The sequence below is a fragment of the Mustela putorius genome, unplaced genomic scaffold, assembly GCF_011764305.1.
Source record: "Mustela putorius furo isolate JIRA1106 unplaced genomic scaffold, ASM1176430v1.1 tig00003845_pilon_pilon_pilon, whole genome shotgun sequence".
Lineage (NCBI taxonomy): Eukaryota > Metazoa > Chordata > Mammalia > Carnivora > Mustelidae > Mustela > Mustela putorius.
The window spans coordinates 90,831,960-90,855,163 of record NW_025421998.1 but is presented as its reverse complement, the minus strand read 5'-3'; the positions used below and the strand labels follow the sequence as shown (position 1 = coordinate 90,855,163).

The window sequence follows — 23,204 nt, the reverse complement described above, 5'->3', positions numbered from 1 at the left end:
TTTTAAATATATATAATGTATAATATATAATATCTTGGTGTGTTATTCTCTGGCAAAGGTGAACAATGTTAGGAATGTGCCCTAGGCAGTTGCTTTAATGGAATTCCAGTCTTTTATTTACTGACATGTTGGAAGAGTCAGAAATGTTTGTGATTGAATCACAGTTGTAACCTTGACCAAGTCATTCATCTCTCTGATGATCATACCTCTCATCTCTAAAGTGAGAATATCATAGCAGCCTCCCTGACAAAGAGGGTGAAACGTAATCTCATAGATGAAACCACTGGGGCCAAGTCTGGCATGCTAGCATGCTCCCCAAAAGCGGGAACTCGGATTGGGGTTGCTGTTGCTGAGACACACTAGACACACCCGCTGCCCTGCAGTGTGCAAGTTGCAAAGCCAGCTGACCTCCTGCCTGTGCCTGCAAAGTACACCTGCTCCCACCTCCCAACTCACCTTCTCACTTTCAGAAACAGTGCTGAAAACACTGATAAATACCACAGGAAGGTTAGGGGAAGAGGATGTAATTCACCACTTAATTGACATGTATTCTGTCTATTGTGAAAGAGACGACTCTGCTGGCGGGATATTTAAACCTGTGAGATGTGTAAACCCTGAATGCCCATATTTGGTGATCTGGCCAGTTACCTGCACACTGCTCTCTTCAGTCCAATGTGCATCACCTGGTTTCAGCACTGATTTTTTTTTTTTTCCAACTTATTTTAGGAGCACCTGGGTAGCTCAGCCAGTTAAGTGAATGGCTGTTGGTTTCAACTCAGGTCGTGATCTCAGGGTCATGCCTGCGTCGGGCTCCACGCTCTGTGAAGAATCTGTTTCTCTCCCTCTCCCCTTCCCCCTCCTTGTGAGTGCTCTTTTTCTCTCTCTCAAATAAATAAGTAAATTGAGAGGTACCTGGGTGGCTCAGTCGGTTTACCATCCTACTCCCGGCTTCAGCTGAGGTCATGATCTCACCGTCATGGGATCGAGCCCTGCTGGGGCTCCACACACTCACAGAGTCCACTTCAGATCTTTTTTCCCACCTCCACCGCTTCTCCTCCTGTTCATACCCTCTTTCTCTCTCAAATAAAAAGTAAATAAAATCCTTAATAATAATATATGTACATCTTTTTTGTTTTTAAGATTTTATTTATTTATTCGACAGAGAGAGATCACAAGTAGGCAGAGAGAGAGAGAGGAGGAAGCAGGCTTTCTGCCAAGGAGAGAGCTCGATGCGGGGCTCGATCCCAGGACCCTAGGATCATGACCCAAGCCGAAGGCAGAGGCTTTAACCCTCTGAGCCACCCAGGTGCCCCTATGTACATCTTTTTAAAAAACCCTTATTTACTGAATAATTTAGATTTCTAGAAAAGTTACAGAGCTACTGCTGGAATTTCCTATATGCCCTTCACCCAGTTTTCCCTGTTGTTGAACATTTTATATTCCCATGCTACCTTTGTCAAAGAAACTGATAGTGCTTATTACTATTAACTAAACTCTGGACTTTCTATCCCAGAGTCTAATCCAAGACATCACATGGCACAGGGTTGGCATGTCTTCCCTGTCTCGTCTGGTCTGTGGCACTTTCTGACACTTTCTTCTTTTTTTTTTTTTTTCTCCCATGACCTTAATGATCTTAAATATTGTGGCAGAAGAATATCCCCCAATCTGCCCTTGTCTATTGTTCAACTCATAACGGAGTTACAGATTCTTAGGGAGAAAAAAAAAAGAAGAAGATGGCAGAGGTGAAGTCTCCTTTTTGTCCCATTATATCAGGGGTTACATGATATCCACATGACATCCGTGAGGAGAGTAACCTGATCACTTGGTTACGGTTGTATTTGCTAGATTTCTCCACTGTAAAGTTACTAAATTTTTTTCCTTTCTCGATGCTGTTGTTTGTGAGTCACTAGGTTTAGCCCATCTTCAAATAGGGGGGCGGTAGTTTCCTGGGGTTTTTGTTGTTTCTGATTTCCATATTTGACCTCAGGTAAATTTAATTTAACATGTAAGTCAAGGTGGGGCCATTCACTCAGATGCATCCATGCTTTCAAAAACTATATATTGGCAATGATTATATGCTAGATACCACGTTAGATGGTAGACATTGGAAAATGAAATTGGGTCATGTAACATGACAATATCATTTATTCAGTATGCAATAAATGAGTGCTTACTGTTAGCAAACAGTGGGGGGTGGGGAACAGAAATAGTCCCTGATTCACTAGAGCTTTTCTCTCATGTGATGAGAATTCCAATAGGGCTATGGAAACACTAGGTACATATTTTCCTAGCAAACATTGCTTAAATGACTAAAGAAGAGGATTGGAACTACATAAGCAAGAATGAGAAAAGCCAATCTAAGTACTAATTAGTTGTATGACCTTGGGCAATACATTTATCCTCTTCAGGCTTCCGTTGCCTTATCTGCTCTGTGCAGTGGTTAAACTAGGTGTTTCTTCAGAGCTGCTATATTATAATAAATGTTTAGTCTTATAGAAATTATCTAGGGTTCAACATATTTCCTCCTGAAATATTTCTTTAGTGAAGTTTTTTAAAGCACAGTCATCCCTCATAATGAGTGTGAACATTAGAAAATTGTGTAAGTGCATTTTGCTTCATGAATTTGCTATAAATACTGATTTTTTTTTCTGTTGATTGCTTCATCTAAAATTGAATCTTTCCCCCCTCATTTAATAAGTTGATAACTGGGTCGTTTGGTAAAGATTAAGCCTCCATTTGTTGGAGGGATGTGTTCCATTTTGAAATCTGTCTGAGGAGTTAAATGATGTTGGTCTGTTCTCTGAAGGGCACTGTCTACCCCTTTGGGAGGGTGTTTGTCTTTTCCTCTTTTTCACGAGTTGACATTTACCCAGAGTTTTGTGTTTCATTTCTTTTGCTATTCTTCCCTAACTTTTGTCTAGATCGTATATTTTTTAGTTAAAATGTAATAATAAGTAAAAATAATAGCTAACTCCTATTGCACCATTACTGTGAGCAAGGAAACATCTTAATATTTCTACTCCTATCATATAATTTAATTCTCCCAAAACCTCTGTGGTTTTGACCTGAGCAACTTGGTAAATAGAGGTGGGGGAGATGTAGAGGACCCACAGCAATCAGGAAGCAGCACACAGTGAGGTAGGAAAAAAACAGAGCTTGTTGATTGTAAGCCAAGAGAAGAAAAATGTTCTGTGTGAGAACAGTGAGAACTCTACCAAATGCCCCAGAGTGGGAGCGACGGAGTAAGGATTGCATGCTAAGAACTAGTCAACAGATCTGGGCAGAAGGTGGTTATTAGTTTCCGCCCAAGAAGTTGAAGAGTAAGGGGGACTGGGTGGCTCAGTGGATTAAGCCACTACCTTCGGCTCAGGTCATGATCCCAGGGTCCTGGGATCCAGTCCCGCATTGGGCTCTCTGCTCAGCAGGGAGCCTGTTTCCTCCTCTCTCTCTACCTGCCTCTCTGCCTACTTGTCATCTCTCTCTGTCAAATAAATAAATAAAAAATCTTAAAAAAAAAAAAAAGAAGAAGAAGTTGAAGAGTAAAAAGGTGAAGGTGAATAGAATGGGCACATGTACACATGGGAGTGAAGGAAGCCAGTCTGCATAGGTTGCTGTTTTTAGATGTTTAGCTCTAAAGGGGAAGAGAGAACAGAGTGGTGGCTGCAAGTTGGGCATGAAATCCAGGGAGGATTTTTTTGCTACTTTGTAAGATAGTACAGCTGTCTCTCCTGATGGGACCCATTTCCTAGAGAAAGAGAACTCAATTCAGAAGAGAGGCTGCAGGGACCATGCCTTTGAAGGAGCAGAGATGGAATCCAGTGCCCAGTGGAGCAGTGGGGACAGGCTCTGCAGAGTACAGAGCCGGAAAGGCAGAGGCAGCTGAGTTGGGGATTTGGATTGAGGTTGTAGAGGACCCACAGCAACCAAGAAGCAGCACACGTGAACTAGGAAAAAAAGCTTTTTGATTGTAAGCCAAGAGAAGAAAAGGAGAAGCAGAAGTTCTGTTCTGATCACTTTTATTTTCTCAGTGAAATAAGCAAGCCTTTATTAGTAAAGATAATTGAACCAAATAGAACCAAGTACAGAAATGTGTGCCAATCTGAAAATAACCTCTTTGCAGATTGACTCAGAACAACAATTTTATGTGCTCCCAACACGAGTAAAAGCTGTAGACTTTTCATAGTTCCTAGCTCACAGTAGGGTCAGGAGGGTATCAATGTTCAGGAAGAGCAGAGAAAGTTGGAAATAATCAATCTGAAGAGGAACACATCAGTGGCCCAGGCCGGATTGCTGAACAGCATTTTAGATATGGATCATTTAATTCATTGGCTTTTCATGAGTGTGTAGAGCCTGATCTGTCACTTCCTAAGGGTCTTGACTTATGAATGAGTGCACTTTCTTCCATTCCAGCTTCAAAGATTCAGATGCCAGGAGAGTACTGGGCTGGGAGTGGATGATCTTATTTTTAACATAAATCCCTTTGCAACCCAATTCTGTGTATGATCCGAAGCCTTGCTTTGTTTACAAGAAAATGCATGCTTCCAGAGCTTTGGTGAATTAGATGCTGATGACAGGAGGTCTCAGAAAGGAAGTCTTTCATTGTTGAAACTGAGCTTTTGGTAATGAGAACCTCCCATTGTAGGTCTATCCCCAAGTCTCTGACCAGAGGAATATTTTTCACTTTCATTAGTTAACTCTGGGCACACACACAAAATAATGACCAGTTCTTACTGTCCATACGCCAACCTAGTTTGTTTTGTTGGTACCTTCCCAGGTTGACAACTCTAGAACATCAACTTAGATGGCAGTTAAGTTTCTCTCTAAAGACTTCTATCCAGGGGTCTTGTATAAAATTGTTGCATATTTATGCATCATGTTAATGTGTGAGTGGTGTGGGGTCAGCCACTGTGTTTGTGACATCATAGTTCATAATAAAACACCTAGTGTTCACACACTACTTCATGCTTTAACAGAGGATGTTCATATACACTAATCTGCATGTGTTATAGCAGGGACACTTAGAAGATGGCCTCCCATGGGGTCACATAGCTATGACAGGGTTTTAATAAGAACTGCATTTCTCTTCTAATCCAGTACACTTTCCTAATACACAGCTCTACTTCTTTATAAAGTCATAGCTGCGACCTTGTAGAAATGTGTGTTAAAGAAAGAATTTGGGATCATAGTTTTTGTTATTGGTTGGGTTTCCTCAGAAATAGAATCTGAGGCTCTTGAGTCTTCTATGTAGGAGGTTTGTTGGGGACTCTCCAAGAAGGAACAACAATTGTGAAGACGGAGGAAAGTAGCATCGACACAGGGCAGAGGAAGATGTCAAGCTGTAATACAGTTGCAAGAGAGGCCTCCCACGGGGACATTTGGATCTGGAATGGCCATTAGGGTTGTCCCAGTGGAAGTAAGGATTGTCAGAGGCAAGTCAGGATGTCCCCTGAGAGGAAGCAAACCCTGAGTGGGATAGTGTCCTTCCAGGAGAGGGACTCAGCTGTGAGCACTTAGTAGAGCCCACAGTCCAGCAGCTGAGGGAATGAGTGCCTCAGTCCCATCATGGGCTTAGATGGGGCACTTCGGCTCTGGAAGCCTCATCTTGTTTACAGTAACTGAGCACCTGAGTTTTGAACTAAGGCGGGGAAAGAACCACCCACACACCAAAAATCCTTAAGTCCTTTAATTCACTTCTTCATTAACAATTCTTTACTGAGTACCTACAATGTACCAAGCACTGTTCTAGGTACTAAGGATTAGACTCATATGACCACTAGCCTCCAAATTTTCATTTGCATTTTTTTGACCTGACTTCCCTACTATTCCAAATTCAGGGAATTGGAATATCAACTATCTTCTTTAGATGTGTCAGAATTAGCTAAAAGAAATTCAAAATGTTAATGATGACCTTTTCTTAAAAGTTCTTTTTGACATGAAGTATCATTAAGCCAAATATTCTTCACTTGGAATTTGAGTGATTAAAATTGGAAACATAAACGCAAGGCAATCTAAATTTCAGGCTATTTCTAGCCCGATGTTGTAGTCAGAGATAACTCCACAGTTTGATCTTCAACAAGGTGGACATTTCTTCTGTGTATTCTTCCAATTTATTAGTAAAGATAATTGAGCCAAATAGAACCAAGTACAGAAATGTGTGCCAATCTGAAAATAACCTCTTTGCAGATTGACTCAGAACAACAATTTTATGTGCTCCCAACACAAGTAAAAGCTGTAGACTTTTCATAGTTCCTACTGGGTAAAGCATCTTTTCTTCATACTTAGTGGGTTTCCTGAATCACTGATCCATGGCATTCTCCTGGAGTCATAGATAAACGGAATTAGAGTCCCCTGGGCTGTCAGATAATAAGGGTGTGTTTGCTTAAATCTGCCCTGCTTCTCTTCTCTGTGTGGCAGCTGTCCACATGTAATTTGTTTACTCTTTTTGCTTCCAGAAAGAGATTGAGGCCTCTTCAGAAGATTTTTAGGAAATATTTCTGTCATTAATTTTCCACCTATATCCATTGAACTCAGAAATTCAGAGCCATATGACTGTGTCCTCTGTATCTAACTGTTGATGACCTTGCCCATCGTGGAACAGTGCATAGATATAGTGTGATGTTGAAATTGTGGAAAGTCTTTGAGCTAGGGTCTCTAACCATCATTTTGAGTATGTAAGTTTTAGGTACAGTTAGGAATCTTTGCTTTTGGGCCCTTAATGTTTTCTCTGACTTTCATATCTATTTGGCTGGCTAGGCCATGCAGCCAACATTCCAATGTCATAACCAAGTATTTGTCATCTCCTAATTACTAGAGTGCTGGCTCTAGTAAATTATCACTGGCTGTTCTTCTCTGTATGTAGGAATTTTGCAAATACTACCTTACTGATAAATGCACCTGGGAAATAGTTTTCCAGTGCCCATTGTCAAGCACATTCTAGAACCTCACCATTAAAAGCTGCTATTACGTTTTACCCTGGGAATAAATCCCAAGGAATTTTATAACACATTTTGTTTTACAAGAATTTCATTGAATGGGACATTAGGAACATTCATTGAAATGGAGTTCTCTCCATCAAAAGTAGAAATTTACATCACTATTGGTAAACTTTCATATTAAGTTGGAAGATTATGACATTTCATAAAACTGTTTCATCTAGACCTTTGGTGTCTATAATTATAAGAGTATTGGGCCTTTGCCCATAATTTCCCATAGATTATTACTGGTAATACATGAATTAAATTCATCAGAGGTACGGAAAAAAAGAAAAAAAAAAAAAACTTGTGCAATTTTAAACATACTAGCCATGCCTGGGATGCATTCTCCATCGGACTCTTTTTATTTTTGTTCAGAAGACTTGTTTTAACATCTTTTTTTTTTTCTAGATTTTCTTTCTCACTTCTGCTTTTCCATTTATTATACCCTTCATGCCAGTGATTGCTAAGAGGAAAAGAAAAGGATCTATTACTGAGTAATTCTTACTTTCCGAGATGCTGTAGTACGGGGTTTGAATGGATGTCTGGGGAGTTAGGACATCCCCTTTCCTCTTCCTTCCTTCCTTCTGCTTTTGGTTCTCCAGGCTTGGGAATTCTTAAGAATTCTGGCTCTAACCACATTCTAACTCCGAAACCCCTTTCAGATAGTTCAGTTCTTATCTACTGCCTTCGATGTATTTGTAAGTGGTCTTTTTCATCCATCATTACAAAGGTCAGTTTCATATTGTTTTCATAACCCATCGGTCCATCTCTTTCTCTCTCAATCTCCCTCCTCCCCAGCTCAGCAGGCCACAGTCCAGTGTGGCATTTGGCAGGTCACAAGGAAGTTATAGCTGTCTTGGCTACTCTAAACAATTTTGAGTAGTCCTTGTTTCTTTTCCTTCTCACTATCCAGTTTTTCATGGAGTTGATTCCTTAACTTTAGTCTCTCCTTTCTTACCTTTGCTGCCACTCCTCTCTTCTGGGCTTCAGCATTGTTCCTCTCTGTTGCTGCTGAAACTCTTCCTAACTCACCTTCCAGCCACTCACCTTGTCTTCCACATCTCCTCCCAAAATTCTTCTAAAATATCAAAGAAAAAATTGCAAGTGGACAAATGAAACAGGCTAGGAAGGACTTATTCAAGACTTTTGCAATAAGGAAGAGAAAGTGAACTCAACCCTGCTGTGACAAAAGGAAGGAGAAGTTTTTTTTAAGATTTTACTTATTTATTAGACAGAGAGAGAGAGAGATCACAAGTAGGCAGAGAGGCAGGCAGAGAGAGAGGGGGAAGCAGGCTCCCCACCAAGCAGAGAGCCTACTGCGGGGCTCGATCCCAGGACCTGAGCTGAAGGCAGAGGCTTCAGCCACTGAGCCACTTAGGCACCGCAAGGAAGGAGAATTTTTTTTTTTCTTGCCAATATTGAATACCTTCAATCTTTTTTTTTTAATTTAATTTCTTTTCAATGTAACAGATTTCATGTTTATGCATTACACCCAGTGCTCAATGCAATACATGCCCTCCATAATACCCACCACCAGGCTCCCCAACCTCCCACCCTCCTCTTCTTCAAAATCCTGAGATTGTTTTTCAGAGTCCATAGTCTCTCATGGTTCATCTCCCCCTCCAATTTCCCTCAACTCCCTTCTCTCCATCTCCCCATGTCCTCCATGTTATTTTTTATGCTCCACAAATAAGTGAAACCATATGATAATTGACTCTCTTTGCTTGACTTATTTCACTCAGCATAATCTCTTCCAGTCCTGTCCATGTTGATAGAAAAATTGGGTATTCATCCTTTCTGATGGAGGCATAATACTCCATAGTGTATATGGACCACATCTTCCTTATCCATTCATCTGTTGAAGGGCATCTTGGTTCTTTCCATAGTTTGGCAACCATGGCCATTGCTGCTTTGGACATTGGGATACAGATGGCCCTTCTTTTCACTACATCTGTATCTTTGGGGTAAATACCCAGTAGTGCAATTGCAGGGTCACAGGGAAGCTCTATTTTTAATTTCTTAAGGAATCTCCACACTGTTCTCCAAATTTGCTGCACCAACTTGCATTCCCACCAACAGTGTAAGAGGGTTCCCCTTTCTCCACATCCTCTCCAACACATGTAGTTTCCTGCCTTGCTAATTTTGGCCATTCTAACTGGTATAAGGTGGTATTTCATTGTGGTTTTAATTTTAATCTCCCTGATGGAAAGTGAAAATGAACTTTTGGGACTTCATCAAGATCAAAAGCTTCTGCACAGCAAAGGAAACAGTCAACAAAACAAAGAGGCAACCCACGGAATGGGAGAAGATATTTGCAAATGACAGTAAAGACAAAAGGCTGATATCCAGGATCTATAAAGAACTTCTCAAACTCAACACACACAAAACATAATCATGTCAAAAAATGGGCAGAAGACCTGAACAGACACTTCTCTAATGAAGACATACAAATGGCTATCAGACACAGGAAGGAGAAATTTTAAGCACTGGGGTGAGCGAGTAAAATAGTAGTGGAGGACATTAGCAATAGGTTAGTCACTGTGATTAGGTTATTCATGTTTGTTAATTGTTACTTATTAGCAGCAATGAGTTAGGCTCCTACCCACCTGGGGATATTCAAAGATCAGGACACAATCTTCCTTGAAGGGTCCATTTCAGAGAGATGCCTCCCAGGTCTTTGAGAAAGACAATCTAGGGTTACAAAAGTGACTGAGATTCTGGGAAAAGATTGGCATCTTAAAAGGACAGAGAAAAATGTACAATTGAAAGTCTTCTAAGTAGGAACTGGGAGGTCAGACACTGTCTCAGGCATAGTCAAGCTGAGGGGAACATGAAGACATTCTAAGTGAATGTAAATGTGAAACCTTTATCATCTGTTGGAAACCCTAGACTATCTGCCCATCCTTTTGAGAATAAAGTCTCAACTCCTTAGTATAAAAAATAATGCAAGCCTCTAGTCTTGATCTTGCTCCCTTATACTCTGTACCCACCTATTTTCCTAAGTCCTGAATATGTGCTGCTTTTCGTACCTTGGTTTCTTAGAATCTAAGGATGGTGTAAGACTAAGAGAATTTCCTGTGCCTGCCAAACTCCTGTCTCTGTTGCCAGACTCCCTTATTGTCTTCATTTGGGATAACTCCTCTTGAAGTGTGTCCTGACCTAGGAGGTGTGCAATTTCTGTGTGTCCTAAGCGTATTAGGTTCTTCTCTGTCAGAATTCCAATCACAAGGCATACACATGGAATAGAATCAAGAGATTATCTTTATGTCTCTCTTTTCCTGGTCTGTAACACCTTGAGGGCAGGTACTGGGTCTTACTGAGTGTTGTGCCCTCATCTTCTAGCACTACAGTTGTCTCTGGCACAAGAAAATGCTTAAAACTTGTGTGCTGGATAATTAAGTGGATCATATGTAGACCTGACAGGTATTTTTGTACAATTACACACACACACACACACACACACACACACACACACGCAGTTAAGTGAAAGTGAATACCAGGAGTTATTTTTTGCTATTATAAATGACAAAGCATTTAAGAGGATACTTTTTAAAAAAGTGAGTTGGATGTCCCTTGGGTTGCCTTCTCAGTTTCCTACTAGGATAAGAAGAAGAATTCAATCTGTGGTTTGAAACCCGGATTTGTAGGGAAATTGCTACTTTCTGGAAAGCGCACCCCCAAAATATATCCTCATACAGAATGCAGTGAAGACTACCTAATTGACTTTTATCTTGTGGGTGACATTTTGAACTAACTATGGTAAGGTTTAGCTCAAGCTATGGAGTACAAACTCTAGGATCACTTTTAATCACAGGAGCCAGGGCTCATGAAAACCTTTACAGACTCCAGCTATGGCATGGTATAATATAAAGTTCTTGGGATTTTGTGTATCCTTTTGAATGCTAATATGCTTATTAATTTCTTGTGTTGGTTCCACTGAGCTGTGGCAGTTAATGATGACAAGTTGTTGTAAAATGGACCTGTGTCACATGTGGGGGGGGGGGGAATGGGATTGAAACATTGACAACTCATTCTCTTTAATTACTGTCAGCCATCAAATTAGAACTTTAGTTCCCTGATAACTCTGACACATTGAAAACTAATGAGGACTATGGGAAGATTCCACTCGCCCCCTCCCACCCTTAGTCCTTCCTTAGGACTTTCCTTCCTTTCTCTAGTCCCCTGCCTCCCCTCCCTGATTTTTACTTCTAGTCGTTCTTCCCCTCATCTTAAGACTTCTTTACTAGTGTAAAACTATGTCCAAGAAGGTAGGCAACATTTGTTTTCCTATATGTAAGCAAATTCTTAGATGTTAACAAAGTATCTCTCTATGGGAAACTCAGAGCCTGTTTTTTTCTTTTTTTTTTTTTCTTTTCTTTTTTTCTTAATTAGTAGACTTTATTTTTTAGAGCAGTTTAGGTTTACAGAAAGTTTAAGTGGAAAATACACAGAGTCCCATGTATCCCCTCAACACATCTCCCCACCCCCGCACACATAGTTTCCCTTATTATTAACATCTTGCTTTAGTATGATACATATGTTAACAGTTGATGAGCATAAACATTAATGCATTGTTATTAACTGAAGTCCACATTTCTACATTAGGATTCATGCTCATGTTCTACAGTTTTATGGGTTTTCACAGATGTGTGACACATACCCACTATGACAGTATCATTCAGAGTAGTTTTGCTGCACTAAGTACCCCCTGGGCCGTACCTATTCATCCATCCCTTTCCTGTAACCCTTAGCAACCATGACTTTTTTACTCTCCATAGTTTTGCCTTTTTCAGAACACCACGTAGTTGGAATCATGCAGCATGTGACCTTTTCAGGCTAGTTTCTTTCATTTTGCAGTATGCATTTAAGCTTCCTCCATTATCTTTTGTGGCTAAAAAACTTAATTCTCTTTGTTGCCTAATAATGTCCCATTGTACAACGATAAATTTGTGTATTCATTCACCTATAGAAAGACATCTTGGTTGTTTACAAGTTTTGGCAATTATGAATAAAGCCAATTATGAATATTCATGTGCAAAGTTTTGTAGGGGCATACTTTTTGGTTCATTTGGGTAAATACCAAGGAGTACTTCTGCTGGTAAGAATTTGTTTAGTTTTGTTAAAGCTGAAAACCCATCTTCCAAAGTGGCTGTACCATGTTGCATTCCCATCAGCAATGAATGAAAGTTCCTGTTGCTCTCCCTTCTCACCAGCATTTGATGATGTCAGGTTTTTTTGGTTTTTTTTGTTTTGTTTTTTTTCCCAATTTTAGCTATTCTAATAGATATATATGGTATCTTGGTGTTTTAATTTGCACTTTCCTAATGACATATGATGTTGAGCACCCTTTTCATGGGCTTATTTACCATCTATGTGTTTTCTTTGGTGAGATACCTCCTGATCTTTTGCCTACTTTTGAATTGACTATTACTGTTGAGTTTTAAGAGTTCTTTGCATATTTTGAATACCAGTCTGGTCTTTTTATTTCCTTAGCAGTATCTTTGACAGAGCAGAAGTTTTAATTTAGTGAAGTCCAACTTACTGCTCTTCGCTTTCATGAGTCACACTTTTGGTGTTTTTTCTCAAATGTCATTGCCAAACACAAGTTTGCCTAGCTTTTCACCTGTGTTATTTTCCAGGGAACGGTTTCTTTTTCAGCTTCTTGGTTTCTCAAGACTGAGTATAAGTTGATACAAAGAGAGTGAGTATTGGACATAAAACGTATTGATTATGTCAGTAAATCTAAGATTGATCCTTAAGGAAATGTCAACTTTTAAAAAGGGTATCTCTGAGTAGTGTCAACATAGAATAAATTCATTCTAAGATTATCTATATTTTTGATGATTTACAATATTGTTTAAAATACTTGGCTATTTTTTGAATTTTAAACTCTGATTTATTCTTTTCAGGAAGTGACATTGTTTTTATTTAACTTCAAGACTCTGAAATTCTGACATTTCTACGTATATATTTAAAGCTAAAAACCCAGTCTTTGCAAATCCTTGCAGTTTTTGAGAAGCTTTTCTTGGAGGTCACACACCTTCTTTTAATGATCCCATTGGAGATAGTTTTATCTGTGCTTTGAATAGGTTAGCAGCCCCATTCAGCTGCAATTCTGTTCTAACAGGAATTACACTGTAATAGAGATAGAGACAGACTGGCCGACTTACACCTCCTCATGTAAGGAAAGAATGATAATTTCACTTGTCAAGGAAGGCTTTTAGGACAGCTGAAAAGAGTCTCTGCATTGATGTCTGGCTTCTACTTCCCTGAGAATGCACATGAGCCTGTTTTAAGAGGATTTAGGGGGCCAGGTAGTGACTGGATTCTGAGAAGCATTTGTCAGAAATTCAGTTAGAGGGATTGAACACTTCTCTGAATGTTTCTGCTTCACCATAACCTAACTTTTGCTCTCAAAAACAGGTGAAAGCTTGGGGCGCCTGCTTGGCTCAGTGGGTTAAAGCCTCTGCCTTCGGCTCAGGTCATGATCCCAGGATTCTAGGATCAAACCCTGCATCGGGCTCTCTGCTCATCAGAAAGCCTGCTTCCCCTTCTCTCTCTGCCTGCTTCTCTGCCTACTTGTGATCTCTCTCTCTGTCAAATAAATAAATAAAATATTAAAAAAAAAAACAGGTGAAAGCAGAGGACAGTTTGGGTAATATAATGTGATATATATAAGAAATGGGTTCAGACTCACCTGGGCTGTATCCTTGGGTTGAAAAATAACTCCAAGGGTCATGAAAATTGTAATGATGACAGCTGCCCCCGTAGCGGTCTCTTGAGTCACAGTGCCGCTGTATACACTGTTTGGCAACCCACTGCATCTGTCATCCTAGGCTTGTCTAGCCCCACCTCGGAAGTCTCCTTTGCTCCTCTTCTTTGTTGCATTCCCCATATGTTGCACTGTATGTATTTGTCATGCTGGTTGCAAACTCAACTTTTGTTCGGGGAAAGACTACAGTAGCTTCTTGACAGGGTGTATCCTTTATTCAATCCTTGGAATCATTTGAGAGCTTAGATTATGTATAAGTCTTAGAATGCTGAAGGCCTTGTTTAATTTCCTACCTGACTCTATAGTTGCCTGTATGGTTTAAAACCATCTAATCCCTGGGGGTGCCTGGGTGGCTCAGTGGGTTAAAACTTCTGGATCTCATGGTCCTGGGATCGAGCCCCACATCTAGCTCTCTGCTCAGCAAGGAACCTGCTTCCCCCTCTCTCTCTGCCTGCCTCTCTACCTACTTATGATCTCTGTCAAATAAATAAATAAAATTAAAAAAAAAATCTAATCCCTGGTCCTTTGTATGTCATCCAGTTACTCTCTGGAAATTCATGGATGCTTCTTTGTCCCCAGTATTCTTAAATTTTAATATAAAATGCCTTCCTCTTGTTACTGTGCTGGGCACCTACCTGTCAGGCCATTTCAGTTTGAAGCTAATGTTCTTTAGTTGTTTGGGTTTTTTTTTAAGATTTTATTTATTTATTTGACAGACAGAAATCATAAGTAGGCAGAGAGGCAGGCAGAGAGAGAGGGGGGAAGTAGGATCCCCGCAGAGCAGAGAGCCCAATGTGGGGTTCGGTCCTAGGACTCTGGGATCATGACCTGAGCCAAAGGCAGAGGCTTTAACCCACTAAGCCACTCAGGCATCCCATAATGTTCTTCAGTTCTAAGAAATAGTTTTTATTTTATTTCTGATAATTTCTCCTTTCTCTCTTCTCTGGTTTTTGGAACTCCTATTATTTGAATGTTGGACCACTTAGCCCAGCCTTATTTTTCTTAATGTTTCTCTTGCATTTTGTGCCTCATTTTATTTTTGTTCTACTTCTATTTTTTTGTTCTACTTTTTTTCTCTACTTCATCTTCTATTCTTTCCATTAAACTCTATTTATCCTGTCAATTTTTTGTTATTTTCAAGAATTTTTTTGTGCTCTGAATGGTGTTCCTTCTCCTTTTGCTTCCTCATATTCTTTATCTTCTTTTATATAATCTGTTTATATTTCATGGATGGAATATTTTCTTTCAACTCTCTAAGAATTCCCTGGAGAGGAGGCTTCAGATCTCTTTCCAAAAAGGTAAGGTTCTGGCTGCCAACCATTGGAGAGCCCAGTGAGGGAAGAAATCTGAGGATTTCTGCATTCTTCAGATGGTCAGTTAATCCCCCACTGTCTGTAAAGTATTTGCACCTGCCAGAGTGGTTGGTGAAATCTAGTCATCTACTTTGGCTACCCCCTCCATCCTCGGTTTGTGAGGCACCTCAGACTGCCAATTTGTAAGACTTCTGAGGGTGTTTGTATATAAATCATGTTGGTTTTCATCAATCCCACCCATGGTTTAGGATTAGACTCTATAGGAGCTCTGGGTCACTTACCAATTTTCCACCTGTTTCATCTGTTACTATCTGCTCACTGTTTCTCTTCTTTTTTCTTGGTTTATACCTTTAAAAAAATCCATTTACTGTAATTTAATAGCATTTCTTGTAAGAGAAAATGTGGGTGTTAAATCTGCCATCTTAACTAAGAAACCGGCTTGTTCTTTATTGCTTAGAACTTAAAAATTCTACTTGGTCCTTGCAATAAAAGTTCCATTATGTAGGTTGAGGGTTGGCTATTGCTTACTGGCATCAAGTAAAATCTCTAATGCCAAAATAAGATGAGTCATCAGGAGCAGGGCTCATGATGCTAATGTTCAAGTGATAACTACTTCCATTGTTCCCAGTTAATATGAAGGAAGCCACTGCAGTGGTAGTTAGTTGTCAATTTTGTTAAAGGAAGATGACAATTTTCCACATATTTCTGCTTTCTCCACCATGTCAAGCCCCACAAGAACCTTTCAGAGCACAGTATTTTTATACTATAGTTTTTTTTTCCTCATTGCAGGAAGAGTAGAAGTTTAAGAAAACAGGAATATAATATATGGAACTACCAGCTAATCCTTATAGTATTATGGTGAAATGAAAGATACATGATGAGATATGTTCGTTCTCTAGCTAAAGTTGTTCAAAAGATAGTAAAGGGAGTATAGTTTTTTGGTTATTCGTTTTTAAATAGAGTGTTGCATTTATTCTTCACAAAATTTGAGAAGATACCTATCCTAAATACCATAGTCATCACTATAAGGGCCAGAGAGCTAATGTGAATAATTTGTAAGATTAAAGCAGCAGATTTGAATCCAAGAGAGAATGACTATAAATCCTTTGTAGTGCATGCTACTACTTTCATAGAATAGATTTGACAGCAATTGTCAGTAATCATCATATGAAACTGTGGTAGAGAATGGTTTTTTTAAGCCCAATTAATAGGTAACATCAATCAAAAGCACTCCTTCTCTTAATTGACTTCTTGCAGAGTATTGCAGAGTAGCTGACTTTATACTTACAGTAGGAAATGAATGACAGGTCTTTGAAAGCTTTTTCCTAGCACTACCTTCTTGATTTCAGGTCTGGAATATCTACTCTCTAATTGTATTTTAAAATATCTGCTACCAAGTACATTGAATTTATGACCATATTAACTCCCAGTATAGAAAATAGAAGGTAATCAGAGATGTTGACAGGATTCCTGCATTTCTATAAAATGTGTCTCCTAATTTAAGTAAATAGATAAGTATTGACTAAGTTTCATTTTTCTACACTCTCACATTTGAAATTAAGAGTAAACATCCTTAACTAAGATTCTAACATGGGCTCTCATGTTAGTAAGTTACATTTTATTTCCACAATATTTGACTGACTTTCTAAGCCAAAATTCTAGCTTTTCCCACTCATTCCTTAAGTGTCAGAAATCCTTAATCTTTCTTTACCTAAGTAGGTAACCTTATTTGGACCTATGTGGTGGTCTAGCCAAGGATGATTAGTTTAATCAATACTTTTAGGAATCTCCTCACTGAATTTCCTTTCCATTTTTTAAAGATGCATGATTTCCATACTGATGACTGTTTTGATGTTTCTGGTTATATTCAACAAGAAGAGAAAAGCTGCTTTTCCAGATTATTATTTCCCCTAAACATGTGACACTTGGAAGGCTCTTTACCCTGTTGCTTACTCCCCCCTCCCACTTGCTCCAATCCAACACATGCTCTGTCTCCTGCTCCAAACCGTTGTTTTTATGCCTCCCCTGGAAAGCTGACTTAGCTCTTTCATGCTTGAACACTCTCTAAGCCCTTCTTCCTCTTTTTACAAACTCTTATTGACTATTTACCTCTGCTCTACCAGACATTATGGTTGTGAAGGTAAACAAGTCATTCTTGATGAGAGAGTCCATACTTATGCACATGGTTACATAATTCTACCCAATGATGAATGCTTTCAAGCTTTATGTATGTAGGACTTTGGTTTCCATTGGAGACATCAATATCACACCCTGTTTCTTAAGCTTGCCAATCTTAAGAGGTCATAATGAGGAAGAAGCTATTTCTTTTTCTACAGACTGTCCTTACTTCTCTAACTAAAAGAGACAGTGGGGTTTCATATCTTACAGAGAGCCTAAAAGTACCCTCCAGGCAAGAATTAGCTCCTCTCTCCTACAGTTTTCAAATGACTAAGCTCATACATTTAATGTAGCCTATGCTATACTTATTATTGTGTATAGGTATCTTCTCTACAACCTTGTGGGTTCTTCAAAATTTCTCCATGTGTTTTATATGTATTTTATGCTCTATATTATTAATTTTTAATACATTTTCATTTTCAGACCCATTTATTGATGATGAGACTTTAACAATTCCGTGAATGAAAGATTTAGAAAATCTTTAGTGAATACCAGTGTCCTATCACGTGCTTGCTAAACTGTAATTGGCTAATTCAGAATTTTGAAAGGTATTTTTTTGGTTAAATGATGGATTTTATTATACAACTATACTTTTAAAATTAGAGATAGGCAATACATTTTTTGAAAATTTGGAAAGGAGACACTGTTTCAGGACTCTGATGTAGGGAGTTGTATCCATTAAAGCCGTCGTGGAACATTCACCGCCACCTAAGTAGAAGGTATTTAAGACGCATAGCAACTTTTCCTAACTGTTCCCTAAAGCCCTGCTGCTACTGCATTTCCACTGACCATGTTTAAAGTCAAGAACCTTTTATTTATTTATTTTTAAACATTTCATGCCTGTGTAGTTCTGGTGTTGGCCACGAGGTAACAACAGTGCCTTGAGTAGCTTGAGTCTCTTGAACAGGGAACCACCACAAACGGACAGAAATATTAAACCCCACACATTCATGAGGGAAAGGAGTAAGTGTCCAGAATTTTTAATTCCTCTCTGGCGATACATGGACTATCGCAAATGCAGGCATAAATTGTTAGCTGACGGTAAGCCACCTCCCAGTCCTGCAGCCCACTGTTCTTGTGACATTATACTTCATCCCAGGACCACCAAGACAAAATGAAGGCTGACCAGGTAGCAAGGGACAGCATGGTTCATGCAGGGAAAGTATCCAAAATAAAGAGATTGGGTCCCAGGGGAGGTTTGAGGAGAATTTGGGATATTAAAATGTCCAAAACACTAATAGTATTTATGAGAGACTTTTTTAACCGTAAGAAACAAATATATGCCAATTTAGAAATATCAAATATGTTATTTTAGACTTTTCTCTTTCCTTCCCCCTTAGCTATCCCTCTGGGTATTCTAGTTGTGCGTGGAGACTGTGATTTGGAGACTTGCCGTATGTACATAGACCGCCTACAGGAGGTGAGTTTCTTTAGCCAATTATTTCTTCTCAGTTTTCCATTTTTGTAAACAATTACCAGCCATATATATTTACTTCCGGAATGATGCATCTGGGAAGGAAGTGGAAGTGTCCTCGTCCCTTAAGCACTGACCACATCTTCTCTCTCTCTGTCCCCCATGGCTATTTTCCCTCCCCAGGTGGTTGAAATGGGAAAGGGTATTGCTCTAGTGAGATCCATAACTGTAGCTTGGAACTTCTTGTCTTCTTGCCAGATGACATCCCTGTGTTTTTTGAGCTGTAGAGAATTTCAAAGGGTCCTGATCAATAATGACGGAGAACAGACAGGTTATTTAATGTTTTGTATCTAGCACAGACTCGGGTCAGAGATCACTACATTTTTTTAAAAAAATATCACTTCTACGGGAAAGCAAAACCTTCTGTCCTTCCTGGGAATGTGTGTCAGAACACAGGATACTCCACTTTGCTCCTCAGTCTGATTTACCACAGAGAAGGACAATGGAAGAGACCTCATAGGTGGCATTCCCACTAATCCGAGCTGCATCAGCGAAGTCAGGAGGCCCAGCGCCGGCATGGTGGTTGTCATTGATTGTTTTTGCCAAACTTTGAGAGGGAGTAGTCACTCTCTTCATTCTACAAATGATGAAAAACATAAATAGCCACCACTTCATCATTTTTTCTTGATGAAAGGTGCAGATTTAAATAATCTTTTTCTGGATGTGGTCTAGACATTTGTATTTTTTTAAGCTATTGGGTAATTCTGATAGACACCACAAAATGAACACGTCTCTCCTAGATGACACATTCTCCATAAGTAAATATCACAAATAAAAAAGATATATAGCACTTAAAATACCATCAAGTTGGGATGCCTGGGTGACTCAGTGGGTTAAGCCTCTGCCTTCAGCTCAGGTCATGATCCCAGGGTTCTGGGATTGAGCCCCACATTGGGCTCTCTGCTCAGCGGGGAGCCTGCTTCCTCCTCTCTCTGCCTGCCTCTCTGCATACTTGTGATCTCTCTCTCTCTGTATCAAATAAATAAATAAAATCTAAAAAAAAAAAAAAATACCATCAAGTTGTGGCCGCTTAGCTTTGAACTTGAGATTCTAGTTCTTTTGGTGGCAGTAAATTCAGGCCTAGGAGGCATAAAGTTATATGAAAAATTATGAAGTTTCCTTTTCAGCATTTTTAAGGATAGAGATGGAATTGTAAACACAATATATTTTGAGGTAAAGACCAAACTTTGAATACTGATATGGGCGAGAGAAGAAAAGTCAGCAAATTTTACACTTGTGTTTGTTTTTGGTTTTGTTTTTGTTTTTACCAAGGGAAACTTCAACTTGTTAAAATTTGTGGACTTATTAGTGTGTGACTCAGACCCAAAGCGATATTCCTCAAACGCCACAATATCTCATTTTTCCAAATGTGTTTTTATTTTATTGTGAAACCTCTGTCAGAAAACCTGCAATAAAAAGGCAAATCATAAATCATACCAAAGTTTTTTTTTTCCTTTTTAATTCTTGGGTTACTTAAGATTTCACAGTAGTCTACGACATGACTGATGAATTGACTTTGGTGAAAACTAACTTATTGGCATGCTTATAATACCAACAGTCAACTGAAAGTGAGATTCTTTAAAAAAAAAAAATGAATGAATGAATGAATGAACAAATGAAGTCAAAAAAGGAAAAGTTTAAAAACTAAGTTGGGCCCAGAGATCATGTTGGTAAATCCCCATGGGAAGCAGGTATGAAGACAAATGTACCCAGGATTGCTGACATCTGTGAATAGAATCACAACCTTCATTAACAATGAAGCCTTCAGGACATGATCATGGTGACAACTTAGTTATAAAACTTTGTAAAGGGAGCCAGACTCTCAGAATCTGCCAGTAAAACTTCATTAATTTCAACCCTATTAATTTGCACTTCGTGATCATGCAGAGGTGGCCAGAGATTTTCTCCTGGCTGTCTATGAAATCCTGTGTTTGCCAAGCACTTAGTGGCAGAAACACAATTACTAGGACAGTTTGTATTTGGTCTAAGATCAATAAATTCTTTCTACGGACTTTAAGGGATTTTAGAAGCTTTCTTCATAAGCCAAAAGTTCAGTGCAAATTAAATATGGCACCCCTGTATTAAAATGAAATTGCCCGGTATTTACTTTTGGTCTTGTTGATCCTTGAAACGCTCTCACTCCCCTCTAAAACTATTTAGGATGTCTAGATTTCAGTAGCTAAATGGCCTTTCTTCTCTCATTCCAGACTGGTGTGTTTTTGCTTATTTGGGGCATTACCTTCTTTGTGTAAGGTTGATGAGTTTGGAAGAGTTATAGATACTTTCTAGATGAGTTTAATACTCATTCGGGGTTCAGTTGATAGAGGTATAGAGGAAGCTTATTCAAACTAATCTTAAGGTATGGATTTTTTTTTCTCCATTTTCTCATTAGGACCTGCAGTCAGTTTCTTCTGGCTCCCAGAGAGTTCATTACCAGGTAACATATAATTGACTGCCTCTGGTTGTTTTCTTAGCTCCCCCCCAAAAAAGAAGGTCCTTCTTTCAGTCAATGCTACATTTGGATTAGAGGCCAGATCTTCCCTAGAGATAGAGTTCACTCGAAGAACCAAGTGAAGTGGACGTTCTGATTCTTTCCCCTTTTCCTGGTTTTGGACTATCCTAGTGTAGCACAAATTTGGACTGTGGACTTTCTCCCAGGTCACTTAGAAAAGATTATAAAAGGAAGCACTTTCAATGATAAATATTAGAAGCTCAGTTCAAACTAACTTGACAGGGTTCAAGTCTTATTGTTTCACCTCAGCAAAAAGTTCAGGTCAAGGGTGGATTTTATGTACCATTTAGTCAAGCTTCATGCTTCATTTTTCTGCTGGTCTTTCAGCTCTGTTCTCCTTGTCTGTCAATTTCACCTCTGCACTAGATGTTTCCGTGTCCAAGATGGCTGCCATTAGCAACCAGGGCTGCATGTGTCTTCTTCACATCCAGGAAAGTGAGTTCTCTGTTTCCCACAATGATCAAGCAAATGTTCTAAAATGCAGTCTGATTGGCGCACCCTGGTCTTTTGGACAGGATCTAAGAAACCCAGACTGCCTCTCTCTTGTGACCCACATCAAATCGCCAGGAAAACACTCAGATATCCTTTGCCCCAGCAGTCTTTGGGAAGACAGCAATCTCCCCACTTCCCTGTCCCGACTCTGTTGCACTCTCAAGCCATCCTCTTACAAATTAGATTTCTCAGGCATGGTTCAGATCCCTGGGTACAATATACCCCGAACTGGTAAGGGGCAAAATGAAGCTCTGAGTGGTCCCAGTAAAGCCCTTTTCTCTGAGAAGCCATTCCCCTTCCCTACTAGAGGGGTGTGTGGGAGTAAGAACATGCCAAGTCTCCCTCCATAAATAAATCCTGTCCTAGACCCTTTCATACCTCCATGTGGGGGATAGGTGTTTAAAGATGTCTCAACCTGTGAATCCTGGTTTGGCACCTCACATTCGCTTTTGGATTCTTTTTTGCTACACCTAAACATCCTTTCATATAGACAACATTTTTTTTAAACAACAATTTTTTAAAAATTTTTATCTTGTAGCCTCTAGGTATCATCTCTGTCTGCTGGTGGATACCCTCTACCATCAGCCAAGGATACCGACAGGAGCAGCCTTGGTGTTCTTATTTGTTTGTAGGTTTATGTTTCAAACAAAGTGCCCCACTATTTAAGAGTCTTTTCTTCCATCTGGCTGCAATAAAAAGGATAAGAATTCACTTAGGGATTGTTTACATTGAGAAAATAAACTCTACTTCTGAGACTGTTTTTTATCAACCATTAAAAGGCTAATTTCCACTCCATTTTTTAGACAGAGCACAACATTCCTCCTATTGGTTGTTTGCATATTTACCTGAAGACACTAAGTTTAATTTTATTTTTAAAAGCTCAGTACTTTTAGAAGCTAGTGCTAATCTCTGTTTTTTAAAAATTGACTCTAAGGCCTATAAGGGTTTGTGAATCTGTCTTCTTTTTTTTTAAGAGTCTGTACTCTTTTCTCAGGAACATTTTGCATTTTGCATTTTTATCAAGGCATTTTCAGATATTTTTTGCTAAGCAGTTTTATTAAACTAATACATCTGTTTATTATTCTGACTTACTTAATATCATCATTTTGGTGTCAGAGTTTTGGTAGGTGGATATTTTGTCCCATGGTTTCTTTATACCGTATTCGTACATTTGCCCAGAGATCAGGAAATGGTTGAGACTCTAGAATATGAGAAGGGTATTTGTTTCATTTGTCATTTGGTAACAAAAACATGAAGAAGAATTATTCATCAAACTATATCAAAAGCTTGTGGTTTTTGGGTTCCTTGCAGTTAGGTCAAACTTTGGTGTCAAAACTGCTGCATCATGAATGTCACATCAGAAGGCTTTATGCCCTGACCACATAGGATAACCAATTCAGACACCAACCATGAGTGTCAGGAGTATTACTGTGCCCACAACCCTCCTTGCAGAGGTATAAATAACAGGGGCCTTTGAGTAGTAAGGAAG

General features: G+C 39.2%; 1 protein-coding gene across 5 annotated transcripts in view; it reads left to right on the top strand.

Moving 5' to 3' along the window:
* Nucleotides 1-23,204, top strand: part of DGKI (diacylglycerol kinase iota) — a 442,305-nt gene that overhangs the window by 317,445 nt on the left and 101,656 nt on the right. For 4 of the 5 annotated variants that reach the window (XM_045063016.1, XM_045063015.1, XM_045063018.1 and 1 more), the window contains 2 exons: nucleotides 18,578-18,657; nucleotides 21,104-21,148. In XM_045063016.1, the coding sequence (XP_044918951.1) occupies nucleotides 18,578-18,657; nucleotides 21,104-21,148 (125 nt within the window). The remainder of the gene's footprint in view (nucleotides 1-18,577; nucleotides 18,658-21,103; nucleotides 21,149-23,204) is intronic. The other variant, XM_045063017.1, reaches the window with a different exon arrangement.